Source organism: Oncorhynchus masou, chromosome 1, assembly GCF_036934945.1.
Source record: "Oncorhynchus masou masou isolate Uvic2021 chromosome 1, UVic_Omas_1.1, whole genome shotgun sequence".
Lineage (NCBI taxonomy): Eukaryota > Metazoa > Chordata > Actinopteri > Salmoniformes > Salmonidae > Oncorhynchus > Oncorhynchus masou.
The window spans coordinates 21,846,065-21,860,662 of record NC_088212.1 but is presented as its reverse complement, the minus strand read 5'-3'; the positions used below and the strand labels follow the sequence as shown (position 1 = coordinate 21,860,662).

General features: G+C 39.1%; 1 protein-coding gene across 4 annotated transcripts; it reads right to left on the bottom strand.

Annotated features, from left to right (window-relative positions):
* Positions 1–3,202: 3,202 nt before the first annotated feature.
* LOC135535112 (ras-related protein Rab-27B-like) lies at positions 3,203–14,454 on the bottom strand. Of its 4 annotated transcripts, none has more exons than XM_064961860.1 (7): positions 14,027–14,454; positions 11,070–11,114; positions 10,403–10,522; positions 5,604–5,689; positions 5,386–5,489; positions 4,632–4,755; positions 3,203–4,189 (listed from the first exon to the last, which is right to left on the bottom strand). In XM_064961860.1, exons 1-7 carry the CDS (start codon positions 14,102–14,104, stop codon positions 4,003–4,005), a joined length of 744 nt encoding a protein of 247 aa, XP_064817932.1. In that variant the 5' UTR covers positions 14,105–14,454; the 3' UTR covers positions 3,203–4,002. The 4 variants fall into 4 exon arrangements, with proteins under 4 accessions (XP_064817932.1, XP_064818082.1, XP_064818028.1 ...); XM_064962010.1 differs by having other exon boundaries at positions 10,403–10,586; positions 14,027–14,068; XM_064961956.1 differs by lacking the exon at positions 11,070–11,114 and having other exon boundaries at positions 10,403–10,586; positions 14,027–14,451.
* Between the last annotated feature and the right edge of the window lie 144 nt (positions 14,455–14,598).

Genomic DNA, 14,598 nt, shown 5'->3' with positions numbered 1-14,598 from the left:
TTGTACAAATAGCATGATACACTATTGAATGACATTGCATGTAAGAGACTAGCAAATGTTCAAGGCTAGTTTTATACATTTTTGAAGGAGATTATGTTTCGAGGGGATACGGGTGTTTTTTGTTATTATTTGTATTTGTGCTGATATTTTAATTGAAATATCATCAGAAACTTTATGAAAGTTGTTTTAAAGCATAAATTCCTATCAAACCACTGGGACCAAAATGATTAGTTTTCCCTTTCTGACAATGAAAGAACTAATGTAACTTTATTTTTTATATTTCTAGATTATCTTTACTTTTCTCAGCAAAATGTTATATGATAAATATCAAGTCAAGCTCCACTATGTTAGAGGATTGGGTATGGATTGGACATTTTTAGTACTTAACCATTGATGTCAGTACAACGACTTTGCTCAAATGGTACAACATGATATCCACATGACTCACAGCACATGCACTCATTGGGAAGGTGGTGACCCTGCTTATGAGTTCAGATTTACTATGCTCATGAACCAGATCATTGGTTCTTTTCAAGTTCTTCAGTCTTAAATGGATGGTGTATGCCCACAGAAGTATTTTAGAACATACCAATTTGTTTTCCCATCATAGGACTATCTGTCATCATTATTATAATACAAATATATGATACAAATGTGCCATTAGTTTGCTAGGTAGTACTTTACTCTTAGTCCATACCCTGATTATGTAGATTAGATTTGAAATGTAATTAGATCTTTCCCTTTTAGAATGTTTCATACAAGTAAATATACCAACGAATGCCCATTAAAACTAGACATGTTAATTTATCTGAATGTAACATGATTTGACATGTTGGCTTAAGTATGGCAATGATGTACAACAATATATTTAATTCGATGGTTTTTTATTTGATGATGTGTCGACAGATTATTTCCTGAGATAGAAAACACTTGAATAGTTGTGTGGTATATTTGTCTTTTCAGTCTCATCTAATAGGTTCTGTTGGTGATTTATACTATTTGTGTCGCCATGAATGTCTTCCTTTGACTGCTTCCATGTACTGATCATCACCAAAGAAGACTATTGTACTGCTCACATGAAGGAAGGGAATTTATTCTCCCCACATTTCCTTAGAGAAAAATGTCCAATGTGTGTGTTAGTGTGTGCCAACACTTTTGTTTTCAAAAGGAATGGTACCAACAGAACCCAGTGGCATAGCGCAGTTTTGCAGTCCCCCCACAAGGTCTAAGTTTTATAGTTAATTTCATGCTATTTTACAAATTTTTCCATGTGGCTGTGTGAAAATGTTGCTATTTTAGAGCTCAGGGATTCTTGAAAGATGGGACAATCTCAACTTTTTCCCACAATTATTTGTCTTAATATTAACAAATTTTAGAAATATACATTTTGATAGACCAAAGTAGCAGCTAGCGTACCATATAAAGGAAATAGTTTTTTCTCCATAAAATACTACTAGCTGGATTTAACTCCATCTGACACCATAAAAGGCATTTCATTTGTACAATTATTGCCCAACAAGTGTTTAACCCTACAGTTGTTTTTTTTTTTTTGCAAGGGCTGTGTCTCAATCCATCACATCGGAGATGTCGCCGTGTTTGAGCTGTGTTTGTCAGTCCATGAGAAATCCCGATAATTGATATTCTCAGAAAAACCTCTGTAACGTTCGAAAGGATTGGCTATTATTATGACCCCTCTATGGAAAGATGAGTCACAAACACAATGGTGTTCCCTGTTTTGTTCTAACCCCGACAAGTATCACAGGACTCGTCTGAAATCGGTACAGCCGATCTGCCAACTTCTGTCTGTAGCGTCCAAACAGTTTGGGCTACACACTAATATGACCCCTCTGTGGAAAGGTGATTCTCTCACAAACACATACATGTTGGTTTGCTCTAGGCTGCCCACAAGCCTCACAAGACTAGTCTGAAAGTAGCAGGTACCAGTTATTTTTTTTATGGAAGAACTGTATATATGGAGATATTTTAGCCACTAAACTAAGGGGTTAAATAAAAATAGTTTCCTGATCTTTCTTATATCTATCTCTCAGATATAGGAGAGACACTTCAGAACAATCTTCCTTTTAATTTTTTGGACTGTTTATCCATGTTTCATCATATATATATATATATATATATATATATATATAGTAAAAATAGTGTGTGTGTGTGTGTGTATATGTATATATATATATATATATATATATCATATATACACACACTACCGGTCAAGAGTTTTAGAACACCTACTCATTCAAGGGTTTTTATTTTTACTGTTTTCTACATTGTAGAATAATAGTGAAGACATCAAAACTATTAAATAACACATGTGGAATCATGTAATAACCATAAAAGTGTTAAATAAATCAAAATCTGTTATTTGTAGTATGTACTGTAGTACGCTACTTATATACTTCAAATAGCCACCCTTTGCCTTGATGACAGCTTAGCACACTCGTGCCTTAAGGGGTCCTAAAATTCAAAATCAAATAGTTAAATTATCCTTGGTATGACCATCTTAAAACAAGGGGTCTTTATGGTATAGCTGACCCTGCTCATTCCTAATTAATTCTGGATTTTAGACAAATCTGACAAAGTTGACCAAATCTCCAGACACAAGTTTTCAGATAAATATTAAAAGTCACAGGGCTATTGAAAAAACATATGTTTTCAATTAATATCCATTATTTTTTAAGCACTTTTTGGGAGAGTTTGAAATTGGGATCCTTTGCTCCGGGACAAAGGCAATTCCAGGCATAGAGCCGAAATGGAAACAAATAATATTGAAAGTATATTGAATATTACTCCACAAAAAGGTTTTCCTAAAATAATTTCACTAAATACACATTTTAGATGAAAGAATGCAACAAAATCACTTTTAACTATAAAAATAATGTTTTCCTGCTGGATAAGGATTGCCCCGACTTTCAAGAATCCATGACCCAATTTCCTGCTATTTGACACATTCTGCCATGAGGCTGAGAGAAAATTTAGCAGTACTAATTTAATGTAACAAAAAAATTATGAATGACCTCCGGGAGTTTGGGGCCCCCCAAAGCTCAGGGTTGTGTGGCGTTTTTTTTGTTGCTATGCTAGTGATAGAACCCCAGAATTCCTATAGGATTGCAAATCACCCAAAAATTGTGTTTGTATGTATTTCTTTGATAAAGACAAAGCACCCAGACATTTTCCTGTCAAAAGGCAATCATTGGTAAAACGGACATTAACTTTATTTAAAGTGACTGCATTTACTCTGAAGACTTTGTATTGAAACATATTCAACTAATTTGTGTCTGGGTTGACAGTATTTATGGGCTCTAAACATGTTCTATACTTTATTCAATGTGCATGACAATTTTGTTCCACTAATAATCAAGCTAAACACCAAATGTGTTCCATGTCATATAGAACTCATGGATCCTGTAATGCACTTTGCTATCTTGGTTTGTGAAACAGAATAATACATTTTGTCATTCACATTTAAGGATATAACCATGATTGTTAATGAGTTGTTGCATAATCTGTTTAGGATTATATACTGTCAATGATAAATGTATGTACCTGTATTTTCCTTCCATCAATGCTTCAATCTGTCAAATAAAAAAAATAAAAAAATCTCTGATATACAACTTTTCTTCAAACACTTCCCATTAGTATTTACCTATTTAGAATCACACAAAGCTTAGTCAAATTGCAAATATCAGTTTGAGATGTACATACACATGGTGCTTTCATTTACTTTGAATCATTTTACAGTATTAGATTGTGTTCTTTTGCTCATTTCATATCATTAACATACAGTACATGTACAGACTCAGCAGGTAATGATGACCAGGTTGGGAACAGTGTGACAGTTATCAATCCAGACAAACACACATTAATGCATAATAATAATAGGATAATACACTTCCTATAAATACTGTATGGGATAATTGAACTTTCTAATGTAATAATACTACACAGATGCAATAGTTAGACATTTGAATGGATGGACATCCCTACATCCTAACAGGCACACCTCCTGCTGGTGGACGTTTCAGCCGTGTCGTTAGTGGCAGCACTCCCATTGGCTGCCTCTGACGCAGGCCCCTCTGTGCTCTGCTCCATGCGTCTCATCACCAGGTCCAGTAGAGTGGTCACTGCCTGGTCCACCTCAGCCCCTGTGGCACTACTCGTCTCAAAGTAGGGGATACTAAGCAGGAAGGGAGGAACTTATTATACTGAACACTATACTGAATAATGAATGGATAAAGAAGAGTTAACTTTCGGTTTATGTATTATTAAGGTCAGTTAACTTGTAGTTTATTTCTAAGAGGGTCATTTCTAGTTTAAAGATGCTTAAGAAGATCCATAGACCTTGGCTTGTAGTAGATCACGGATTCCTTCCTTGTAAATTAGAGGTATTAAAATAGTGAGCCTGTTTCCAGCAATGGATCTGGATTGGTACAAATGCTTTACAGTGGTGCTGAAGGTATGAACTCAAACAACCTCAGTTCATGTTAAGGCACTGGAGAAGTTAGCCGTGCCAATGGTAAGAGGACTAGCCAACCATTTTATTGCATTGTACGGTCAGATCAGATTTCATAGAGGCAGCAGAATTTTGTCCTGAGCAAGCAAGTATTGATCTCACTTACCCATATCTGTCCGCCAGGTCTCTGGCTTGTTTTCCTTGTACATCTCTCAGGTTTTTAAGGTCTGCTTTGGTGCCAACTAAGACTATGTCTGGACTGTCACAATAGGCATTTGCCTGCAGCTGACCTGAACAATCATAACAAGACATAATAAAATTTCAGTTATTTATGGATATGTCAATTCATATTTGAATCACAGCAAGCTCCCAAGATAATTTACTATAATGCCTCGTGGTGAAAAAGTACCCAATTGTCATACTTGAGTAACAGTAAAGATCAATAGAAAATGATTCAAGCAAAAGTTACCCAGTAAAAAACCTACTTGAGCAAAAAGTCTAAAAGTATTTGGTTTTAAATATACTTAAGTATCAAAAGTAAAAGTATAAATAATTTAATATTCCTTAAATAAGGACGAACCAAAAGGCACCATTAAAAAAAATGTATATAATTACAGATAGCCAGGGGCACGCGCCAACACAGATATAATTTACAAGCGAAGCATGTGTTTAGTGAGTCCTTTTGGGTGTCAGGGAAAATGTATGGAGTAAGAAAAGTAAATCATTTTCTTTAGGAATGTTGTAAAGTAAAAGTTGTCAAAAATATGAATAGTAAAGTAAAGTACAGATACCCCCAAAAAACGATTTTTACTTAAGTACTTTACACCATTGATAATGCCAAATACAAAACTGAAATACCCGATCAATGTGGTCGATCTGGTTCTTAAAGGATGTACTAAATGAATGATTCACAGACATACTCATCCAGTTCCTGACATTCAGAAAACTCTGCTGATTGGTTAGATCAAACATGAGCAGGAAGCCCATGGCATCTCTGAAGAAGGCTGTGGTGAGACTTCTGAACCTGGAATTTATACAATTACAACAATGTTCAAATGCTGGTAAAGCGATGGATGTGGACTATCATTGAAAATCCTTAGCTTACAAAATGTACTGTCTGCTTGTTTACGTGGCCTACCTCTCCTGCCCTGCTGTGTCCCAGAGCTGTAGGTGCACTCTAAAAGTCTTCTCTGTCGTTCCATCAGAGCCAGTCCCCAAATACGTCTGAAGGCATAAGATGTCAAATAAGTGTCATATCAACAGCTAGGACCAAAGACATACTCTTTGGCTCTAGAATTTGTTTTACCAATCCAACATACTGTTATAATTAGCGGTCCAAGTCCCAGAGTGGCTTGAAATTACAATTGTTAGGACTATTATTATCCTATTTTGGAGCACTATAGCGCTTAAAATGGTAAGACTTATAGAGACCAAACTTTTTTTATTTATTTAAATTGATTTTTATTTCACCTTTATTTAACCAGGTAGGCTAGTTGAGAACAAGTTCTCCTTTGCAACTGCGACCTGGCCAAGATAAAGCATAGCAGTGTGAACAGACAACACAGAGTTACACATGGAGTAAACAATTAACAAGTCAATAACATAGTAGGAAAAAAAAGAGTATATACATTGTGTGCAAAAGGCATGAGGAGGTAGGCGAATAATTACAATTTTGCAGATTAACACTGGAGTGATAAATGATCAGATGGTCATGTACAGGTAGAGATATTGGTGTGCAAAAGAGCAGAAAAGTAAATAAATATAAACAGTATGGGAATGAGGTAGGTAAAATTGGGTGGGCTATTTACCAATAGACTATGTACAGCTGCAGCGATCGGTTAGCTGCTCAGATAGCAGATGTTTAAAGTTGGTGAGGGAGATAAGTCTTCAACTTCAGCAATTTTTGCAATTCGTTCCAGTCACAGGCAGCAGAGAACTGTAACGAAAGGCGGCCAAATGAGGTGTTGGCTTTAGGGATGATCAGTGAGATACACCTGCTGGAGCGCGTGCTACGGATGGGTGTTGCCATCGTGACCAGTGAACGGAGATAAGGCGGAGCTTTACCTAGCATAGACTTGTAGACTAGAGCATACAGGTCGCAGTGGTGGGTGGTATAAGGTGCTTTAGTAACAAAACGGATGGCACTGTGATAAATTGCATCCAGTTTGCTGAGTAGTGTTGGAAGCTATTTTGTAGATGACGTCGCCGAAGTCGAGGATCGGTAGGATAGTCAGTTTTACTAGGGTAAGTTTGGCGGCGTGAGTGAAGGAGGCTTTGTTGCGGAATAGAAAGCCGACTCTAGATTTGATTTTAGATTGGAGATGTTTGATATGAGTCTGGAAGGAGAGTTTACAGTCTAGCCAGACACCTAGGTACTTATAGATGTCCACATATTCTAGGTCGGAACCATCCAGGGTGGTGATGATAGTCGGGTGTGCGGGTGCAGGCAGCGAACGTTTGAAAAGCATGCATTTGGTTTTACTAGCGTTTAAGAGCAGTTGGAGGCCACGGAAGGAGTGTAGTATGGCATTGAAGCTCGTTTGGAGGTTAGATAACACAGTGTCCAAGGACGGGCCGGAAGTATACAGAATGGTGTCGTCTGCGTAGAGGTGGATCAGGGAATCGCCCGCAGCAAGAGCAACATCATTGATATATACAGAGAAAAGAGTCGGCCCGAGAATTGAACCCTGTGGCACCCCCATAGAGACTGCCAGAGGACCGGACAGCATGCCCTCCGATTTGACACACTGAACTCTGTCTGCAAAGTAGTTGGTGAACCAGGCAAGGCAGTCATCAGAAAAACCGAGGCTACTGAGTCTGCCGATAACAATATGGTGATTGACAGAGTCGAAAGCCTTGGCAAGGTCGATGAAGATGGCTGCACAGTACTGTCTTTTATCGATGGCGGTTATGATATCGTTTAGTACCTTGAGCGTGGCTGAGGTGCACCCGTGACCGGCTCGGAAACCAGATTGCACAGCGGAGAAGGTACGGTGGGATTCGAGATGGTCAGTGACCTGTTTGTTGACTTGGCTTTCGAAGACCTTAGATAGGCAGGGCAGGATGGATATAGGTCTGTAACAGTTTGGGTCCAGGGTGTCTCCCCCTTTGAAGAGGGGGATGACTGCGGCAGCTTTCCAATCCTTGGGGATCTCAGACGATATGAAAGAGAGGTTGAACAGGCTGGCAATAGGGGTTGTGGCAATGGCGGCGGATAGTTTCAGAAATAGAGGGTCCAAATTGTCAAGCCCAGCTGATTTGTACGGGTCCAGGTTTTGCAGCTCTTTCAGAACATCTGCTATCTGGATTTGGGTAAAGGAGAACCTGGAGAGGCTTGGGCGAGTAGCTGCGGGGGGGGCTGTTGGCCGAGGTTGGAGTAGCCAGGAGGAAGGCATGGCCAGCCGTTGAGAAATGCTTGTTGAAGTTTTCAATAATCATGGATTTATCGGTGGTGACCGTGTTACCTAGCCTCAGTGCAGTGGGCAGCTGGGAGGAGGTGCTCTTGTTCTCCATGGACTTCCCAGTGTCCCAGAACTTTTTGGAGTTAGAGCTACAGGATGCAAATGTCTGCCTGAAGAAGCTGGCCTTTGCTTTCCTGACTGAACTTGGTGGGATGGTGTACGTTGGTGGACAAATACATCTGGTTAATACAGGTGCAATTCAGCCAAATGGTGCAACTCAGGCTCCCGAGTAGCACAGAGGTCTAAAGCACTGCATCTTAGTGCAAGAGGTATCATTACAGTACCTGGTTCAAATCCAGGCTGCAGCACATCCAGCCATGATTGGGAGTCCCATAGGGCGGCACAGAATTTTCCCAGCTTTGGCCGGGGTAGGACGTCATTGTAAACAAAAATTTGTTCTAAACTGACTTGCCTCGTTCAATAAAAACGACTTTTTAATTTAAAAAAAATGGTGGCACTATAAACAACTTTTGACTTCAAAAGGTCAGCCCCGCCTCCTCATTTGACCTAGTCACAGAATTAGGTAAAGGTTTCTCTTTACCCAATAAAACACATTTTCCTCTAGGACCAATGAGATCACCATGACGGATCATCTGACATTTTGAAAATGTAAATATTTCCAAAATGTTAAACTTTTCCTCAGACACCTGCTAAACCGATTTCTCAGAAACTTGGTGTACAGCATCTAGACCAATATCGTTATATGCTCCATAAATTAAGTTGATCTCTTAAAAGTTCAGTGAGCCCCGGCCTGACAATTCAAGTCAATCTTGGAGGAAACAGAGCCCCCTCCTGGCCATTCATCTCAATACTCTACAATGTTACCTGAAGTGTGCACTTGTCCACTACCAACATGGAGTACGTTTACACGCACACTAATAAATCGATATTAAAGTGATTATGGCAGTATGCAGATTACATTACTATTTCATGAACACCTTACTCTGTTTATCTTAAATCGGCATGAGGTCAAAATCGAAGGTAGCATCAGCCGATTAAAACACCTGGTTTTCTGAGCATTCTCTTATTATTAGGACATGTAAACGCCTTAATCGGCATTCCAGCGGTGTATCTGATATGCGCAGATCAGCGAGTTAGGAAACAACTTAATGTATGCTTCTTAGACGTAGTTTTCACAAACAAACTTTACATGATCGAACTCAGAATCAAATATGCTTCCCAAAAATAACATGGTCGCTGTAGTAGAATGTTAATTTTGAATGTCGATTTTCTGCATTAGAGTGCATTATATCAACAGCATTATTAGGGAAATAGTTCTACTTGCAAAGCTTGTTTACGTTTTAAATCAAACTATTATATTAATTATATTAATTATTGTTTACATGTAACCATACGTATGGATTCAAGAGTATAAAATTGGTGCGAGTACCAGAGATGAAGTCAGGACCGGAGCCCTTTAGATCCAGACTAGACTTTTTAACACCCAGACCGAGGACCAGTGGATCGAGACCATGACCAAAACAAGACCAATTTAAATGGGTAAAAATAAGATCCAAAAGTAAACATGAGTAGTTTATAGTTGTTAAATTCAGTACATTTTTGTCATTTAGCAGACACTATTCCAGAGCAATTTAAAGTAGTGAGCGCATACATTTTCGTATTGGTACCCCGTGGGAATCTAACCCACAACCATGGCATTGCAAGCGCTTTGCTCTACCAACTGAGCCCCACAGTGCACCATGGTTTAGCACAGTACAGTATAGTATGTTTTATTTGAACTTTTATTTAACTAGGCAAGTCAGTTAAGAGCAAATTCTTATTTACAATGACAGCCTAGGAACATTGTGTTACCTGCGTTGTTCAGGGGCAGAACGACAGATGTTTACATTGTCAGCACGCTACCCACATGGTGGTCCTCTGTAGCTCAGTTGGTAGAGCATGGCACTTGCAATGCCAGGATAGTGGGTTTGATTCTCGCGATCAATCAAATGTAAAGAATGAATGCACGCATGACCGCAAGTTGCTTTGGATAAAAGCGACCTGCTGAATGGCAAATATTACAGTGTTACAAGATTGAGTCAAGACTGGAACCTGCAATTTATACATACACGCATGCTCTTCCACAGTGTTCAACCCATTTTTTTTCTGTGACCATAGGCCTTCGTCTTGTAATATACATGACAGCCCAGGTTCAAATCCCACCACTGCCGGTTTCAGATAGACATCCCTAGAGTGAGGGATTGTTGGTGTTGTACCTGAATTGAAATCTATGACTTGTAAAATAAGGCAGAATATTTGAGAAGGCGAGAAAGGCTTGGACCCTGGGTCATCCCTGCTTGTAGCTATATTTGAGTTGATACCCTACTATTCCTTGTAAAAAACAATCAACTGTTCAACCTTTTGGATTTGCAGAACCACATTATCATAAATTGGAAGCTGTGGAGCAAGGATGACTGAAAATTAATTTTATCTTTGAAATGAATGTCATGGGCTGGAGTAAAGTATCACGACTCACCACTCTTTTTTCCCTGAAGTCTATTCCCACTGTGGTGGTGAACTTGTGGTTGAACTTGTTGTCTGTGTACCTGTAGAGGAATGTGGTCTTCCCTACTCCAGAATCCCCTACCGACAGGAGCTTGATCAGAAAGTCATAATCCCAATCAGTCATTGTCATTGTGCAGCCTCGTACTGAACCTGCCCTAAAATATTAAACAAAAGTACCATATTATGGTCATATTCTTACTTGCATGTAACATGCTTTTGCATAGAGAACACAACTACATTACATACATTACTGTACATAGTGGTGCATTCAACATTATTATAGTAAAAATAAATACAGTTGAGTCACTATTACATTGCAAGGACTTCAGAAGATTCTATACAGGTCTTCCAGAGGACATTACAGGCTTGATGTGCCCTTAACTAATTATATACTTGGAAACGGTCATAATATACAATGTAATGACAGTACTGTTAATATAGCCAATAAACTGAAAATTGCCTTAACATTTAGAAACAGGCAAACAGGTCTAACAGAACACATAGCTGAAATTCCCAAATGAGTGGCTTTATGATCACAGGGGCATAAGGTTCCGCCCCTTTTTTCTCCCAATTTTCACCTAAAAGGACATACCCAAATCTGCCTGTAGCTCTGGCCTGAAGCAAGTAAAAGGACATACCCAAATCTGCCTGTAGCTCTGGCCTGAAGCAAGGATATGCATATTCTTGGTACCATATGAAAGGAAACGTGAAAGGAATATAGGTGAATATAACAATAGATCTGGTAAAAGATAATACCCCCCCCCCCAAAAAAAATGTATTTTTATTTTTGTACCATCATCTTTGAAATGCAAGAGAAAGACCATAATGTATTATTACAGCCCAAGTGCAATTTAGAATTCGGCCACTAGATGGCATCAGTATGTACAAAGTTTTAGACTAAATTAATTAACCATTGCATTTATGTTCAAAATGTTGTACCAAGACTGCACAAATGTGCCTAATTTGTTTATTAATAACTTTGTTAAAAGAATTGTGCACTCTCCTCAAACAATAGCATGACATTCTTTCACTGTAATAGCTACTCTAAAATGGACAGTAGTTAGATTAACAAGAATTTAAGCTTTCTGACAATATCAGATGTGACTATATCCTGGGAAATGTTCTTGTTACTTACAACCTCATGTTAATTGCATTAGCCTACTTTAGCTCAAACGTCCCATGGACAGGACGTTTTAAAAGCTGATCAGAGAGGAGCTAGCACATGACTTGACCCAGCTTTCACATGATCAGTCAAGTGGCTGTTCTGTGTGAGCTGTAGGAAAACTCAACTGTGGCTTCTATTGATGCAAGGAAATTCTTTCATCGTCCACATACAGTATAATCTCATATAGTTCTGAGAGAGAATACAAAAGAGCACAAAGAACTTGTGCTCCTCTTACTTATTCAGTTACACCGGTAATTTTTTATTTGAGAAATGAAATGACAAAGTATTGTGTCGTCTGATGGATAGAAAGGTCAAGTGGAAGAAAATATCAAAAAGGATGTTTACATTTTTACCATCATGGACATCAATTGACCCACTACGAGTTGAGAAGTCTAAAAGCACAACCTTCTTGATTATTTCAAATGTTTTGTTCATTTGCAATCTGTGTCATTCTTAAGAGGCCTGTCATGAGACTCAGATTCCTTAAACACTGAAAAAGGGATGAGATGCCCTCATTAAATACGGACTCATTACCCGTGTAGATTATAAAAAAGATCCTTGCTCCGTTCATCTTTCCCTCAATTATGACTAGTCTCCAAGTCCCTGCCGCTGGAAAACATGCTACCACCACCATTCTTTATCGAAGGGATGGTGCCAAGTTTCCTCCAAACATGGCGCTTGGCATTCAGGCCAGTGTTGGATGTTGGTTTCATCAGACCAGATAATCTTGTTTCTCATGGTCTGATACTCCTTTAGGTGCCTTTTGACAAACTCCTAGCGAGCTGTCATGTGCCTTTTACTAAGGAGTGGCTTCCGCCTGATTAGAGTGCTGCAGAGATGTTTGTCCTTCTGGAAGGTTCTCCCATCTCCACATATGAACTCTGGAGCTCTATCAGAGTGACCATAGGGTTCTTGGTCACCTCCCTGACCAAGGCCCTTCTCCTCCCTCAGTTTGGCAAGTCGGCCAGCTCTAGGAAGGGTCTTGGTGGTTCCAAACTTCTTCCATTTAAGAATGATGGAGGCCACTGTGTTCTTGGGGACCGTCAATGCTGCAGAAATATTTTGGTACCCTTCCCCAGATCTGTGCCATGACACAATCCTGTCTCGGAGATCTACGGACAATTGCTTCAACCTCATGGCTTGGTTTTTGCTCTGACATGCAGTGCCAACTGTGGGACCTTATATAGACAGGTGTGTGACTTTCCAAATCATGTCCAATCAATTGAATTCACCTTCCAACAGGACAACAACCCTAAGCACAGTAAGACAGCGCAGGATTGGCTCCAGGACAAGTCTCTGAATGTCCTTGAGTGCCCAGCCAGAGGCCGGATTTTAACCCGATTGAACATCACTGGAGAGACCTGAAAATAGCTGTGCAGCAACGCTCCCCATCCAACCTGACAGAGCTTGAGAGGATCTACAGAGAATGGGAGAAACTCCAAATACTGGCGTGCCAAGCTTGTAGTGTCATACCCAAGAAGACTCGAGACTGTAATCGCTGCCAAAAGTGCAAAAGTACTGAATAAAAAGGTCTGAATACTTATGTAAATGTATTATCAGTTTCTGAAAAACAGTTTTTGCTTTGTCATTATGGGGTATTGTGTATGTGAAAACCCCCCAATTTAGTCCATTTTAGAATAAGGCTGTAACGTAACAGAATTGGTAAAAGTCAATGGGTCTGAATACTTTCTGAATGCACTGTATATCATTTTATAATATAATAACTTGAGAACTAACAATCACCAAAATAAAAGCTAAACAGTCAGGGGAATTGAAAATTAATAAAAAACATTGAATTTAAGAGTATTGATTTAGTTTGACTAAAATAACAGCATTAGCCATGGCAAAATGCATATAATTGCAGGAAATTATCCTTAAAAACTGCAACATTTTCTCTCAGCTCCATGGCAAAATATGTTGAATTGCAGGAAATTAACTTTAAAACTGCAAAAATAGATCTCGGCTCGGAGGAGGATTTCTGAGAATTGCAGGAAATTGGCTTAAAAATGCTAAAATTGCAACAACAAAAAACCACCAAGATGGGGGCTTCTAAAGTGTTCTGCTAAATGCAGCCAACCTTGCCCAATACCACGTGCTCTGCCACGCCCACCACCACAGCCCCTTTTTGATCCAGGAAAAAATCCTGAATTCTGTCAGTGGCATGTGTTTGTGATGCCAGAAATATTTGAGCCATAGAACAAAATCAATCAATATGCAAATTCTAATGATGATAAATGGCCATTTTGCACATAAGACTCACGTAGCCTTTTCAGAAAATGTAGGCCAATGATAAAGCCCCCAAACAATATAGTGTGACAGACAACACAATCAATGCCTGAAAGATTAAGCCAATATGCCACACACAGATGCCGCTGAATAATTAGATGAACTTTACCAAGATTTGACAAAAACAAATAAATTCAGTCTTACCCGATTTAGCCGGAGGTACTGCCAACTTCCATTCAGGGAGCTCAACCCGTGCTTGGTAAACACAGTGGGGGGAGACATGCTGTTGATTGAACCTTTTCCCCTCTCACATGCTACAAGGGAGGAGTTTCCAGCTAAAAAAAACAACCAGAGTGCGGTGTTCACAGACCTTGTGCTTTCTGGTATTTCTCAGGAGAAAAAAAGAAAAACTGGATTGAGGCCCTGTCCACAAATAATGGCCTGCTGTGGATTTCAGTGGAACTCAGCCAACTGTAAGCTTTGTTAACCCCTTAAAAGGCCCCTTCTCCCGCTTATTCTTCTGGAAGCTCAACAAGTAGGCTAATCGTTGGCTAATAGGAAAAACTCTGTTTTTCCTGTCTAAAAAGTATCTATTAGGACATAATGATGAAGTCAACTTGTGGGGACATGTAGTGTGTCATCCACTGTATGTAGATAATTTTTATAGAAGGGCTACACTAGATAAACTGTATATTAACCATATGACACAGAATTGTGCACCTGGGAGCATAATCATCTACGTTTTAAGGCTCTGGCTTAAACATCACATGTAATGC

Bases quoted from the DNA above. Each gene is read 5' to 3' on its own strand.
- LOC135535112 (XM_064961860.1), bottom strand. From the start codon at position 14,104: ATGTCTCCCCCCACTGTGTTTACCAAGCACGGGTTGAGCTCCCTGAAT. The intron at 11,115-14,026 runs GTAAGACTGAAT...TATGGTACCAAG, and splicing joins AGTACCTCCGGCTAAATCGG to AATATGCATATCCTTGCTTC. The intron at 4,756-5,385 runs GTATGTCTGTGA...ATGATTGTTCAG, and splicing joins GAATGTCAGGAACTGGATGA to GTCAGCTGCAGGCAAATGCC.